General features: G+C 38.8%; 1 protein-coding gene across 1 annotated transcript in view; it reads left to right on the plus strand.

Annotated features, from left to right (window-relative positions):
* The window catches only part of FGD5 (FYVE, RhoGEF and PH domain containing 5), a 76,197-nt gene extending 63,233 nt beyond the window's left edge, over nt 1-12,964 (plus strand). Inside the window, exons 15-21 of the mRNA XM_041459681.1 lie at nt 248-347; nt 2,454-2,591; nt 3,675-3,777; nt 5,785-5,915; nt 7,576-7,704; nt 9,429-9,577; nt 10,300-12,964. Coding sequence (XP_041315615.1) covers nt 248-347; nt 2,454-2,591; nt 3,675-3,777; nt 5,785-5,915; nt 7,576-7,704; nt 9,429-9,577; nt 10,300-10,336 — 787 coding nt within the window. The 3' untranslated portion in view covers nt 10,337-12,964. The remainder of the gene's footprint in view (nt 1-247; nt 348-2,453; nt 2,592-3,674; nt 3,778-5,784; nt 5,916-7,575; nt 7,705-9,428; nt 9,578-10,299) is intronic.
* Nucleotides 12,965-16,391: the final 3,427 nt, after the last annotated feature.

Here is a 16,391-nt window from a genome sequence, read left to right on the forward strand (position 1 = left end):
AGACTACTTTGAAAAATTTTCTGGGTATTTAGTTCCTTCTCAGTCACAGTCCTAAGCATGGAGCTACACTAATCATCACTCTGAATATGTCCAACACTCTATTTTGTTCCTGATCAGAAAATTATAAGTTCAATGCAGTAGTGAGGAAAAGCAAACATTCATGAAGTGAAACTTTTCTCCTCTGATCAGTTTGTTTCAGTCCCTGCTGTACATGGCATTGACTGTTCTGCTGTATTTCATTCCCCAGCTCTTGCTCAGAAAGGGATGACTGGTACAGCTGCATCACCAAACACATGCCAGATGACTGCAAAGCTCACAAGACTTCGACTTTCCACAGTAGCGTGGAGGTAAAAGGAGGCCAAATCTTTCAATGCTTGAAAAGGGAAGGGAGAGAGAGAGAGAGAGGAAAGGAGGAGGGTTATACAATATGGAGTTCCTAGCAGCCAGACATTCCATTTTCATTTAAACAAGCATGCCAAGCTTGAACAATGAAACTCATCACAGCTCATGGGCTATCTCTGAAATATTAGTCACACTCCATACTCTGTGGCCTTTGCTTAGTTCTTCTGGAGGAAGATTGTTTTGTCCTAAATTACAAACAAGTAGTTATTTTGGATTAATTGAAAATAGCTACAAACTTCATAGATTAAAAAAAAAAAAAAACAACAAACAACACGCTACCCATTAATTACACTAATATCATATATACAATAAAGTCACTATCAGTGCAAACTCCACCAGCGATATTGAAATTGTACCAGTGCAATTATGCATATTATTATCTCATTATTTTCAGTTATTCTACTCCCAGTTAAGGAGGCAAAACCTGCATCTGATAAAAAGTAAAAAAACTATTTTAGATTATGTAGAGCCCCAGTTTTAGTAAATAAGAGAGAGTGCTGGTGAGGCCACATCTGGAATGCTGTGTCCAATGCTGGGGTCCTCAGTATGATACATGGAAACCTTGGGAAGAGTCAACAAAGGGCAGCAAAGCTGATGAGGGACTGGAGCACCTCAGATAGGAGAAAAGGCTGAGAAAGTTGGGACTGTTCAGCCAGGAGAAGAGAAGGCTCAGGGAGCATCTACTGAATGAATACCTGGAGTGTACAAAGAAGAAGCCAGGCTCTTCTCAGTGGTGTCCAGTGACAGGACTAGAGGCAGCGGCCACAAACTGAAACACGGGAAATTTCTTCAAACAGCAGCAAAGACTTTTTCACCCTGAGGGCAACTGAGCACTGGCACACAGGGTTGCCTGAGTAGGTTGTGGAGTCTCCATCCTTGGAGATGTTCAGAAGACACCCGGACACAGTTCTTGCCAACTGCCACTATGTGGCTTTGCCTGAGCAGACTGGTTGAACCAGGTGACCTTCAGAGTTCCTTTCCAAATTCAACCATTCTATAAATTAATTTTCTAGGACCTCAGGAAGTAAAAAATAAATTCAAAACCAGGCTTTTTTTCTGGCCTGTATCTAATCTACTTTTAAATACTTAACAGGAAAAAAAATTAAATTAGTCAATTTAGTAATCTAAACCAAATCCTTTTTCAACAAATGAAACAATAATTTATTTTGCATCTCTGCCTCTGGTATAAACTTGAATGTTCACATGGAGAAACTTGGAGGAATTTGATTTGTCTGTGTTTAGATCCTGTGTGTCAGCAAAAGTCTAATTTCCACACAGGAAACAATCCTTCAAAAGCACAAAAGTTTGTCCTACTTGTGCCAAATGCTGAGCTGCTGTGAACTGACAATGGGGCACTCATAATACTTTGGTGCTGAACCAAAAGTAGCACACCTTATTAGCTTGCGTTCAGTTCCGCACTGATCGTGGCTCCCTGGGCTTGGAGAAAAGGCACCTGATCATCACTGCCATGTGGTGCATTTCAAGAACTAGGAACAGCAAATACATTTTCTAAAGCTGCTTACATATATTGAGATCAACCAGAAAGCATGGATCGGATTTGGAGTGGGATAAATTCATCCTTGGTTCTACTGTTTTCTTTATTCTCCCTTCCCTTATCACACAGCCGACCCAAGGTGTGATGAAAAAGAGCTCAGGTGCTTTTTCAATTGAAAGTTGTAGAGCTTTTTATGGATATTATTTCAAAAGATGCTAACAAAAAGATGCTTTTAAATCATGTTCCTACCTGCAATTTTCATGTGCAATTAGTCAGATACTTATCGGATGTGGAAGAACATCAGGGTCTGACCAAAAATAGATTTATGTGGATTTTTACTTTTTGTGACTCTAGCTTTAACAGCAGTGTATACTAATCTCTCAATGCTGAAGCAGCTGTATGTCACTTATATAAGTGCATTAGGAATGAGAAAATTTGGGGATCTTAGCAGGTGAAGGTAGACTGAAATAAGAGAATTGTATGTAATGCAACAGGGCTGACTAAGTGGACTTAGGAAGTGTGGATGCTTCTTCATTTATTCTTCTTTGATTTTAAGCTAAGGGAAAGGCTTGGAATACCCTTGGGTGAGAGGCCTCCTACGCTGGTGCCCGTGTCCCATGTCATGATGTGCATGAACTGTGGCTGTGACTTTACCCTCACTTTGAGGCGACATCATTGCCATGCCTGCGGGAAGGTAAGAGCTGTGCAAGCTTCTTAGGGGGGTTTTATTCACACCTCTAGGACACTGGCGGCCACTGCTGTAACCTGAAAATTTGTAGCGACATCAAGATCAGAATTCAACTTCCTACAGAACCAGTGAGCGCTTTGCTAAATTAGCTAGTTAGGTTTCTGATGTTACTAGAAGGAATAACAGTAACCTTGCCTTAAGGTCAAATTACCTCCCAAAGGCTACTGGTTAGAAGCTGACAGAGTAATTGTTGTTGAGTGCCACCCTTATATCTAACACACAGCTAGCTCTAGAGACAATGAAGAAATACACTAAAAATACAGACTCTGTTCTGGAACAGAGCAGTAGCACAACTACTCCATGTCCTCTCCCTAATAACAGCTGGCAAAATGATCTTCCAAGGAAAGTGAAGAAACTCAGGAGCAGAGCATGGTTTGATCAGTGACTAAAAGGAAGGTTTTTTTCTGTGCTCCAAAGAGCTGTTGCCTTTTGCCCTAAAGCTCAGGGGATCTATAAGCTTTCTTGATGTTGTCCCTTAACTTCTGACTATAGAGATTTTCCTGTATACATCAGCTTGCAGTCCTGTTTTAAACCATGGCTGTCTTTTAACCTGATTTTAAAATTTATTTTAATAAAACTACCAGCAATTTTTGATAGGATATAAAAGCATTTAACTTAATCTTTTTTCCTAATTCCACTGAGAAAAATCAAATCTGTTCATATACAGGGTTTGGAGGAACACACAGGCTTATTTAAGAAAACAGTGTTACTAACAAAGCTATGAAAATAGATTGTATTAAGGTGGTCTTTCTGTGATTCAGTGGTAGGGAAGGTATAAATTCCTGGAGAGAAGGACACAGCAATGGTGTGCAACCAAATACAGTGACCAATTCCGCTTGGCTTACAAAAATGTAAAGCTACAGCAATCATATTTCAATCAGCAGGCTTATCCTGACTGCCACAGATTCAGGAGAGAGTCATGTCTGGTCCACTATCCAACTACCTCTCCCAGCCAGCTCAGGGGATTTGTTTTGTATATGCATATCTATAAAGTTATATTGTATTTATGTGCCCCTCTTGCTGAAACAGATTGTATGTCGAAATTGTTCAAGAAACAAGTACCCTATGAAGTACCTCAAAGATCAAGCAGCCAAAGTGTGTGATAACTGCTATGTGGAACTTAAAAAAAGAGGTAAGATTCCTTAATTCTTGGCAAAACAGACAAATTGATTTCCTGACTGTATAATGAGGATGATTTAGGATCTGCCATCTATATTGTGTTTTGTTAAATTTTTACTCCTCATTTAAAGTTTGAGGCATGTGTATTGAGGTGCTGGGAGAGCCAGGGTATATAGAAGCTAAAACTGTTTAGCGAGCCATAAAATCAAGTTTAGCAAACTCTTTTTTCAGACTGGAAAGGGGAAACTTAGGTTAGCTATACAAAAGAAATTCTTTGCTCAGAGGGCGATGAGGCACTGTCACAGGTTTCCTGGAGAAGCTGCAGCTGCCCTGTCCTTTGGAAGTGTTCCAGGCCAGGTTGGATGGACCTTGGAGTGGTCCAGTGAAAGGTGTCCCTGCCCATTGCAGGGGGTGGAACTAGATGAAGTTTAAGGTCTCTTCCAACTAAAACCATTCTGGGATTCTATGATTATTAGCCAATTCTGAGAGCTCCCCTGGCCTTTGGATAAACCAGAATAATGATAAAAACCATGTCCTACAAGGAACAGCTGAGGATTGAGTTTGCCTCCTTTTAAGATAAGGAGTCTGAAAGGTGACCTCAGTGCTCTCTGCAGCTTCCTGAGGAGGGGACATGGAAACAGTGGTGCTCATCTCTTCTCCCTCTGATCCAGTGACAAGACACATGAGAAGGGTTCAGCACTCCAGCAGGGAAGGTTCTGACTTGACATGAGGAACAGAGGGTGACCAAACATTGGAACAGGCTTTCTAGAGAGGTGGTCTATATCCCCTGCCTCTCAGTGTTTGAGACATTTAAACAATGCCCCTAATAACGTGTTTTAGTGTTTGGGCAACCCTTAACTGGTCAAGTAATTGGACTAGATTTTTGCAGGTTCTTCCTAACTGAACTATTTTATTCTGTGATGTAATTATAGGTGATAACTATTCCCTGTCATTTCTAATTAATTATCCATTAAAATAAAACAGTGTCTTTGTGGTTCTTCACTGTCCTCATCCATGTTGTAGCTTTTACAAAAAGAAACACAGGCTAAGTGCAGAGTCACTAGAGCTGTTCTACAGGGCAAGGTTATCTAGTAACAGATGAAAGTGTGAATTCAAAGCAGAAGAGCTACTGCCTATCTAGAACTTTGTATTAATATCCTACTATATAAGTTTCTTCTCATTTAAGTACACATCCAAATAAAAGACAAAAGCAGGAGAGGGGTTACAAATATATGGACAGAGAGTGAACAGGAAATTTTCCTGCATAACTACTCATGTAGACAGTCTCTAAAAGTAAGCTTACTACATTGCTCAGAAAAAAAAAGGCACGGAGAGATGAAGTTTCATTTTCCCCTCCTGATTAAAGAAATTCACACTAGCTAAGAAATCACATAAACAGATGCTGTCACAACAGCCAAAAAATCATCCCCGAGCCAATGTGTGTCCAGAAATAGTAACTCAGATTTGTGGTAGACTAATGCTGTGCTTTAACTAAGAGCTTTCAAATAATGTGTTGCCAGAAGTGAAATCATGAAGATATGAACTCAGACGTGTTGGCCTAATGGAAATTTTCAGATACAAAATAACTGTCTCCCATGTACAATTCAAAGAGGATGAAGAGAAATACAGATGAATGTTGCAAATACAGAAAGAATGTTGCATTAGGGAATCTATCCTGAAAAGGTGTTACAGAATGTAGAGGAGGAAGATGTCAAAGCCATATGCTTAATGCTCATTTTAAATAAGAAGAAAACAAGCTGTGTTTTGTGCTTTATTAGCTTTCTTGCAGGCCTTATCAAGAAACTTTAGGTTAATGGTACTAACTGAGGGTGCCATGGAACCCACTAATCAGACTTGAAAAGGTGATTTGAAAGAAAGGCTAAAATAAAAACTGTGTGTGGAGGCAGCATTGCATGTTCTTTAGTTATTTGTATTAGTGTATCATGTTTCTACCCTAGCCTGATATATACCAACTTATTAATTTCCCCCCTTCCCTTTCTGAATTTCCTTAATCTTGCAGAGCGGCCACTAAGTGTGAGCTTCCCTCCAACTTCATCCAGGTGTTCAAGCAGTGCCTTCTCCTCTGTTTTCCACAATATTCATTATTCATCTTTTAAGAAGCAGAAGAAAATCCCTTCAGCTCTCATGGAGGTAGGAACCAAACTGCCTAAGAAAGGCAAGTAACTGCAGAAAACTGTGTGCTCATATTTCAGCAGCTATGATTTTAATTTATACTGTGTGCAGTGGGCTCAGCACATGACTTGGTTTACTTTCATCATGCAATATTTTTGTTCGGGTTTTTTTTGGTTTGGTTTTTTTTTTTTCTTTTTGCTTTTCACAGTAGTATTCACAAAAATACTGTGAGCTCTAAAGGTTCCACAGAAGTGTCTTGAGCCCACTGAGAGAGTGCGAGAGTGTGGTACTTTAATTTGCTCATCAGCCTATGAAGTCTTGAAAAAAACTAAAACATTTTCAAAGTACTGGATAGAACAAGAGGACAGATCAACAGAGCACAATATACCGTTCATCAGTTACCTTTCTTAACAAAACCCTTACTTCTGAAATCTTACTTTGATTTCAAGAGAAATAAAATAACAGTTACTTAGGAAATAGACTTACTTAGTGAGTAGTCCTTGGCAGTCAATTCAAGAGCACACATATTTCACAGGCACTTTACCTCCAGCTCAAACAAAACTATTTCAAATCAAATGGGTAAAGTCTTGATTTCACCAATGTAAACAAAATTCCCACCAATTTCAATGGGGCCATGACTTCTCCAATTGTGTTTGTTTTCTTTCCAGAAACAAGGTGCCGATCATGTTGATGATTGATTCTAGGTAGCTAAACTGCCCACTGAACTTGAGTACAGTAAGGTACTCCCATTTCTGCAGGCATTTATCATTGTATTAAAGAGACTAGGGAAAGAAACAAATTTCTTGAGATTTGTTCATGAAACTGTGCCAAAGACATAAGCATGTAATACAAACACACAAACTGAGTACTAAAAAAGCTAGCAGGCAGAATTTCAACCCCATGAGGAAGAAACCCCATCTTTATTAACATGAACTGTGTCATAGTAGCATTACTCCATGTCCTGGAACATTTCTGTCCTGCTGCAAAACACTGCTATATTAATTCTCAGTCGTCTCTTCTATCAGTGTTACAAAAGCTGGTTTTGAATCTCTGCCCTTTGTTTCCAAATCCAATACTACTACAGTTTACTGTTGTAACTAATGATGTACACTGCATTCTGTGTGCATGTGTATAGTTCCATCTACTCAAAACCTGGATTTTTAAGAACATTAAGCACTTAGATCTCAAAATATTTCTATGAGAGGAGCAAGTCTTCTGAGAAATATTATTTCAAAAATACAACCAAGTCATTATCAAAGTGATTAACATAAATTAATATAAAAACACAGCAAGGCCCTATATATACCTACATCTCAAAAGTGTTCAGCCACAAGACTGTAATTCACTTCTGGAAGACTGTACTTTTAAAATATGAAAAGCTCCCAAAAAAAAAACACCAGATGTGGGAAAAGGGACAAGTTTGGCTTTTCAGAACACAACTGTAATCTTACTGACCTCAATAATAACTCAACTGCATATTTTCCATTAGAGTTACTGAGAATTAAGTTCAACTATAAATGTTCAAACAGTTAAAAAGAACCATAATACCATGCTTATATTTTTTCTGTATCAATACATTTAAGGTTTCACTTAGTGGTTGGTGTGATGCAAACGTGCATAATCAGGAGGGGAAAAAACTTTACTGTTACAAATCCTAATTTCTCCTACCATGCTCCAGGTGGCAGCCTCAGGAGAGGGAGCTACCATCAGTGGTTACCTCAGCAGATGTAAGGGAGGCAAAAGACACTGGAAGAAACGCTGGTTTGTTATCAAAGGCAAAGTCCTCTACACCTACATAGCAAATGAGGTACTGTGCAATCTGTCTTGAAATAGTTTTCTATCTGAGACTCCTTCTTTACTCCCTACAGGCAGAAGACCAGTAAATGGGAAAGGTGTAAACAGTAGTCGTTCCAGCTGCCTGTTTCTGAGACCTGGTGCTAACAGACTGACTCAGCCACAGTGCTATCTGGACCTGTCACTATTTGACTGGACCTTCATTATTTGATTTCTTATTCATACGATTACAAATTGTCAATCACTGGAAACCTTAACATACATATTTACAGCTAAAGACTTTGAGATCCTTTGGCATTCTCTGGTGCACTTAGTAACTGTCTATTTTTGTAGATAAAAAGTACTATGATCCATTTCTGGTGGAGAGGAGAATCTTGTAGTTTGGCAAATATAAATAAGACATACTTGTTGAACTAGCACCAACAGGGAAAGGCAGGAGGCACTCTGCAGAAGTGAAAACAATGTCTTCTGTGTTGGCCTGCAAGCTCTTCCTTACAGTCAAGGAGTCTGGGTATTAGCTAGATAATTTTCATGTATTTTATCTCTCTTCTTATTTTTTAATAGCTGTAATACAGATAAACTTGAAGTGTGATATAAAGTTTGGTTATAATGGATAGATTTCATAAGATTATTCATATTCTTATTCATAAGATTAGATTTCATCTAATGGATAGATTTCATTCATTTTGCTCAAATAAAGGATACAGAATGCAAAAATCTGTCAAAGCAATGGTTGGTACTTTAAGTCTTTAGAATACTTTGCAAACATCAGATATTTAAACTTGCATCACCATCACCCCTGTGATGGTTACATGAAGCAATGTTATCCCCTTTAAACAGATGAGGAGATTGAGTCACAAAAGGATTCATGGTTTGGCCAGCAGTTCAGACCGTTAGCATCAAATTCTGTATCCAACACAATTACCTTATCTCTTTTAACCTTAAAAATTATTATTTCTGGTTCATCAATAGGAAAAAAGGCAACAATGTGTTACTTTACATTCCTAGTCTGCAATTTACCTTCTAAAAGCAGAGGCAAAGGCAGTATACACATATAACCTACCTAAACATAGTGACCAAAACTGCAGCTATCAGTAACAGCTAAACTGCAATTTCATTAAGGCTTATGGTTTTCTTTAACTTGTACAAAACTGTGCCTGCCAAGCAAAATTCATGGAAGTTTCTTGGGAGTAAATTAATGATTAATTGCATTACGAACTAGGAAATTTCCAAGCAGCCTTTTGGAAAACATGTGTGCTGTTTGAAAAAGAGCAGATTTCTAAAAAAGTCACTAGTGCTGTGAAAAGAAATGACAAGTTACCAAAAGGACCACTACTTGTAGTCAGCAAATAAAAATGATTGAAAGAAACATAACTGGAAGTGAGTCTCAGGCTTTCAGAACTGCTGCTGTACTCTTAGTACTCTCAAATTTGCCTCCTGGACCATAATGTCAAAGGCAGCCATCAAAGGAATGGCTGATTTGACCTTCATGGCCATGTGGATGATCATGAAGAACTGGACTTTGAGAGCTGGTGTTCAAGACTTGGGCTAGATAAAACATGTGCAGTACACAGGCACTGCTCCTGTTTGGGTTAAAAGCCATGCGTCCAGCAGAACATCCACACTACTGCTTTGGCAGAACTGTCACAGGGGGTTTGTATCATTTGCTTTTCAGAAAGAGCCCTCAGACTGTTACAAGCCTTCTCTCTACATTTTGGTTCACTTCTTTGCTTTCAGGACAAAGTTGCTACAGAAAGTTTGCCTTTGTTGGGTTTCACCATTGCCCCAGAAAAGGAGGAAGGAAGCACGGATACAGTTTTTCATCTCTATCACAAGCAGACACTCTTTTATAGCTTCCGAGCAGAGGATAACAATTCAGCACACAGGTATGTGGATAGACTTCCACACTGGACAGTGAGCTTACGTAGGGATTTTTCCCTCGTTCACTTCAGAACGCCTTTGTAACAGATGAAACAAACAGCTTTCAGAATTTTGATTAAGCCAGATTGCATGTGACCAGCCTGACTGACATTAAAAATCTACCTGGTGCTTTTCAGTTCCTTCAGGAAGGAGAATTTGCTCCCTTCTGTAGGTAAAGAAGAGACTGAGCCTGAAGAGTCTTAGCTAGCAGTCTGTCAAAGGTGATTACTGTAGAAAAACATCTAGTTTATATGTTAAATTTACCTATTTCTTACTTTTCTCATCCACAAATAATTGTTTGGATTTCCATCCTAATGCTACTGCTTTCACATAATAAGATAGTCACAAAATTTGTAGTAAAAATCCAGCAACCCAAGACACACAGAAAAAGAAATTAGTATTTATAGGAGGTTTGATTGCTTTAAATCATACTTCACCAGATTCATCTTCCCTATTCTAAGAAAGCACTATCTTTGAGATTTTACAATAAATTACTGGTCAAGATTGTACTAGAAAGCAAGAGTACCAGTACTCAGCTCCCTGCTTTAATCACAGAACTCTTGTTCCTCCTTAGAGCTGGGATGGAAAATAAGAACATAAAGCATGAACAAGACTGTAAAGTACTTTTTTTTTTGTTAAAATGAAAAAAAAAATTATATGTACCATTTTTCTTTCCTCTACTTTTTAGGTGGATTGAAGCCATGGAAGAAGCATCCATATTATAGCAGCTTTCACTCAATGAACTTGGAATAAATTCTCAGATTTCTATACATTTCCAGCAACCCTCTTCTGACTCATAAAACTGAACAGTGTATTTCAGGCCCACTGGCCACACACACTGGATCTGAACTGTTTCCAGCTTGCTCTTTTTCTTCCTTCTTCTTACATACACATTGTTGCAAATGAAAATTTCAAGAGATTATTTATGGTGATCTTTATGTCTGTGCAAGTTCAGCCTGTACTATAAGCTTCTCTTCTGATCCCACAGTAAACTAAGTTTAACATCAAGACCAGAAAATACATGGAAATATTGACTACAGTAAGTAACAGACTCAGTTTTACTTATTCCAGAGAACTATCATATTTCATTGGGTTGGTTTTGATGTCTACCGTGACACCAGAAACAATGCAGTAATCAACAAATGATTATTTAAAGCACTTTATCATTTTTATTGAATTACAGCTTCATTTTCTTCATGTTTCTAAGGAGTTCTGTGGCCTGATTTATTACTTGTCCATTAACAGGTGCCAGCATGAAAATATGCCCTGCATATGCTAAATTGCTTCCACAGAAAATGAAGGAAAAACACCTTCAATTTACCTGGTCTACCAACACTTCACAGTAACTATGATCCAACATAGTTACTTACTATCAATTTATAATTTTACACAAATCACCGTATAATTTATGTTAAAGGTTTAGTTTCATATCACTGCAGTACTTTGAAATGCACTCCAGTGGCTCTATAGAGCCAGATGCTGAATTATATCTCTCTAAATACTTCAGACACAAACCCAAAGGTTATTTTTAATTTATTATTAAACTACAGACAGTTTTTATTTAACACATCTACCTAGTAGTGTTATGATTTTTATCATCTATTTAAATACTGTATCTTTATTTTCAAAATTCCTATTGTTTCTGCTGTTCTTGTTATGAAAAATGCCATCAAAAGTTTAATCCACATAACCAGCACAGCATTTGAAATATGCTGGCTGGACTGTAATGCACTTGTCTGAACCTGCTCTGCTGGAGTAATTCAGAACTCCTGTGGCCACACCTGTCCTATGTCAGACTGCTGTCGTGTTTTACACCAGCTGAGGATATAGATCTCTGGAGTTTGGGGGGTGGGGTTTTTTGTTTGGTTTGGGGTTTTTTTGTTCTGTGCGTTTTGGGATTTTTTTGTTTGTTTGTTTGTTTTGGTTTGGGGTTTTTGTTTGTTTGTTTTGGTTTTTTGGTTATTGTTGTTGCGGTGGGGATTTTTAGTGTTTTGGGTGGGAGTTTTTATAAAGAAGATTGAGAAGAGATGTTCTAATCATTGCAATGCAGTGGTTTTGTCCTCAGTCATAATATTTAACTGAGGAACAGAATGACATCTATGATTAAAATATATCTTTGTATAAAAATAACATGCTCAAGAATTTACTTACATTAAATTATATTGGTAGGAATTTTTTATTCCTTTTATTTTTCCCTTTCTTCAAGAAACTTAACGGAGATCTGAATTTGTGACTCTAACAAATTTCTTAGAATTGTCCATATTTTTAAAGCTTCATAATATATATCCAAATGGTAAGGTAGATCAGTTTATCACCTGGATAAACAAGCTTAAAGAAACAAAACACACCTACCACTAAATAAAAAGGTAATTTTGGGTTTTGGGGTTGTTTTTATACATTTGAGTCTGACCATTCCATTAAGCATATATTATCATGTGCAAACAGAAACCAAGAATGAGAAAAATAAAACTTTTGTATTCTTTAGTTAACGGATGAACAGCAAGGTTAACTTTGTTTCATGTAAGAGCCATGGCCTTGCTACCAACGCACTATAAATGTTTATCTCCCCTTGAAAATATTTTGCACCGACAAGAAAAATAAAACAACATTGAATACAGAGCAAGATCTCTAGCCATGGTCTGAAACAAAACAAAGCTGCACTACAGAATGACAATATTATGAAGACTTAGGTGCTGACAGTAATGACTGTTGTATGAAGTTTTCAGTTAGAAGCAGGAAATGAACATGAAAATATTTTGTTGTAAAAAATAAGATACAGTGCTATTAAACATTGGTTTAAGTAATGTAGAGAAATAAAAGAGCAAAACATAACTGCAGTTCTACAGGCTTTTCCTTTACACTATTACCACCTTCTTTAATTCCAGCTTTGCAGTTCCAGTTATTGTTAACAGACACTTGCCTATTAAACAGTTCTCTGACAAATAAGGAAAAGCATCAAATCAGATGATGGTACTGGAGGCCTTCTGGTAGAAACAGGATTTAGACCTAATTGGTATGATGACGTGTTTCAATCACACTGATTTATCTTCTGTAAAGCCCGCCTATGTTACTTCATCTTGACTTCAGTTACAGATACTAATGGTCTCAATGCATCATAAAGAGGAAAAAAAAAGAAAATGTCCTCACAACTTCAATCCTACTGTTAACTGAATTTGAGCAAAGCTAAGCACCAGAGATAGAAATTTTAATTTCAGAATTCACCCAGTAATCGCCTTTTAGAAAATGCTAACATATTAAAATAGAGGCATACACTCAGTTTACTACCTGACATTTACTAACACAGCTTTTACTTACTAATTTATAGTATTACTCCTTCAAAACAAAAATTTTGTTCCATGTCTTCACAAATATGATTAAAAAACTTAGTAGTAAGTCACAATGTATGAGCTGCTCAGCCAACACCTAGTATCAAGCTTCTCCCATTTGTTGTTTCAGAGTTTTTCTATTTATTAATTGATTTATTAAAAAGCATTAAGGTTATTAGTTATTATCTACAAGTAATATTTAGACCTATTTTATGGTATATGCCTAGTTAAAATCTGGTTTTTAAACAGTTATTAAATTTTTCTTCCAAATCAAAGTACAAGTCATTTGGAGATGGAGAACACCAACATGACAAGATCCTATACCACTTACACAAGCACTGCTGGTTAAGACCTTGGACTGCTGCCCTTCCTGAGCTGGTTCTCTGCTGCTTTTACCACACAGCTATGAATACCAGCCAGGCTTTCCTATTTGCATGCTGCTTTGATACAAAAGCAGTAAAAACTATGTTGGCTGTAACAACATTAAGTGAATATCACTGCATGTGAAGGTGAAAGAAAGAGACAAAATTCAGTGAGGGGAAAAGGTATTCCTTTAAATACTAAGGGAAAAAATGCTAGTTTAACTCCACAAGTAACTTGGGAACATAAATTACGAACTTCTGTGTATTAGAAGCACTGTGATTCTTCAGCCTGGGTAACACTGTGACACCACTTTTCATCAAATTTTGACAAGAAAGTTTCTAGACTCCAGGGCATTGTGGTATGAGGTCAAAGGTAGAACTTGATGATCATGAAGGTCTTTCCCACCCTTCATGATTTTATGTAGTGATATTTTTCTGCAGCAACAAAGCCTACAGCAGGCAGCAAACTCACTTTTACTAAGAGACAAACATGGAGAAATTAGGGCAAACCTCCCACTTGATGGAGGTCACCAGCTTCCCTCTGCACTGCCCAGCCATGTACAAACCCAAATGAAAGGCATGAGGACTCATACTTTAAAAATAATTTCTAACACTTAAAAGAGAGATTTCAATTGAATGTGGCATTAACAAGACCAAACAGTTCTGTTAAAATCTTGTCAGTCACTTGTAATTGTTGATTTCTTCCATACTACATATTGGCTGTGCTCTGACAATTTGCCTTGAAAGTTCCCATAAAATTTTAGGCAACTGAAATGAGAACTTAATAAAAACCCCAAACAACTGAGCTGTACAGTACTGTCTATCCCAAACATTCAAAACACATTAACAACTTCAAACCCTATTTGCATTTTATATTACTTGCTATGCGCTGAGTTTTGATCCCTCTGAGTCCATTATGTGCTTTTTCTGCCACCATCATAGCCAGAGAGAGAGCTTTAACCTCTCACAGCCCACATGTTCATTGTAGAGGTCCTCTCCTTCCACACCTAGTGCCTCCTTCCCTCCCCAAAAGTATGCACATCTTACCTCAGACCCGTAGGGAATTTAATCTGTTCTCCTGGGCAGGGAATAATTTCCACAGGACTTCTTCCCTTCTCTTTTTGCATGGCAGCTATCTAGCACATTTTTTCTTCTGAGGAAACTATCCTACTTAATAGGAGGAGCTAAAACCTACTTGTTATCCACAGGTGTGTTTGAAACTGACCACCACTAAAATCCTTTCTCAGCTAAGGCTGGGAGCAGTTCACTCTTTCTGGGTAGGAACTGCAGCTGGAGGAGAGGCCTCCTCGGGCCAGCCCGTGCTCCCTGAGGAGGGCAGCTCGTTGTCCCGTGAGGAGGGCAGCCCTGAAGAGGACAGCCCGTTGTCCCGTGAGGAGGGCAGCTCTGAGGAGGGCAGCTCATTGTCCCGTGAGGAGGGCAGCCCTGAGGAGGACAGCCCGTTGTCCCGTGAGGAGGGCAGCCCTGAAGAGGACAGCCCGTTGTCTCGTGAGGAGGGCAGCTCTGAGGAGGGCAGCTCTGAGGAGGACAGCCCGTTGTCCCGTGAGGAGGGCAGCCCTGAGGAGGGCAGCTCTGAGGAGGGCAGCTCTGAGGAGGACAGCTCTGAGGAGGACAGCCCGTTGTCCCGTGAGGAGGACAGCCCTGAGGAGGGCAGCTCTGAGGAGGGCAGCCCGTTGTCCCGTGAGGAGGGCAGCTCTGAGGAGGGCAGCCCGTTGTCCCGTGAGGAGGGCAGCCCGCGGTGCCGCTCACCCTCTCGGCAGGACCTGCGAGATGAGGACAGGAGCCCTCTGTGAGGAGCAGAAGGGCAAGCAGGAGCTGATGTGGGCCGGATGGGAGAGGGAGTGAAATCACACTTGGCAGAAAGCAGTGGCTAGAGAAGGTGGTATTTTAATTTTTGGCTTTCTCACCATCCACATCCATTTTAACTGGCAGTCAGATACATTTCCCCCAAGTCTGCTTTGCTCACGACAGTAACTGTTAAGTGATGGCTCTGTCTTTATCCTGACCTATGAGCTTTTTCATGTCATTTTCTCCCCATCCTACTATAGAAGAGGAGGGGAAAGTGAGTGACTGGGTTATCATGTGGCTGCAATCCACAGTCAACTCACCACAGTGTGGTAGATAGATGTAACTATTTTCTTTGCTGCCAGTCTAGTTATTAACCTTGACTTGTAATCTCAGTTCTCTTTGAGGTTTTTCACCTGTGGCATCTTCTGTTAATTTCTCTCCAGTCATAGCGAAGGCCAAAAAGCAGCTTTTACTAACACTCCTTTCCATATCTGTGTATAAAAATTTAGCAAATTTCAGCATTATCTAATACAAACTTGCTTATTAAATAAGGGCAAACGCTGTACTACACTTCATTGAAATTGTTGCAAAAACCACATCGAAATTTGTCACAATGTTAATGCAGCTTTCCTCAACCTTAGCGTGCATGGTGGAGCTGTACAGCAAGTATGATTGCTCTCCACCAGAGCTCAGAGTAAAACTGCTGCAAAGCTTTCCCCTAGAGGCAGAAATGAGGAAGATGGAAGAGACAAACCCTCCTGCCTTCTAAACCTTTCCTCAATTCGCCCATCAGGAAACACTGAGGGGGGAAAGCAGCCATTCATATTTGGCTTTAGCATTTTCCATTTTTCCTTTCATTCGGTCACACTTTTATGGTATATTTCATGAAGTTACAAGAAATATCTGCTTCTAAAGCTATGCACATATTCTAAAGCTATCTCCATATTTTGAGAATTTGAAATTTCTTCATGTATTTAACATTACAGTAGTAAACACCCAAGACATTTTTGAAACATTTTCCTTTATTTGTGTATTGCAAACACATCTACACATCACATGCTTTACTAATTTCTGTTCTGTGAAAGTAAGGCTGTTATTCGTAGGTCTCGGTATATTAATCATACCCTCACCCCAAGGAGCCAGTTCTAAAAAAAAACTACAAACAACCTTCTGAAGAAAAATTCAACAAAAAATATCAGCATACTGACTGTGTAACTATTCAGTCAACAGCAGCCTCTTGTTTCTGTGATTGTTGCATTCAACTACTATCTCTTCTATATGTTTTC

Source organism: Pyrgilauda ruficollis, unplaced genomic scaffold (assembly GCF_017590135.1).
Source record: "Pyrgilauda ruficollis isolate IOZ18807 unplaced genomic scaffold, ASM1759013v1 scaffold10, whole genome shotgun sequence".
Lineage (NCBI taxonomy): Eukaryota > Metazoa > Chordata > Aves > Passeriformes > Passeridae > Pyrgilauda > Pyrgilauda ruficollis.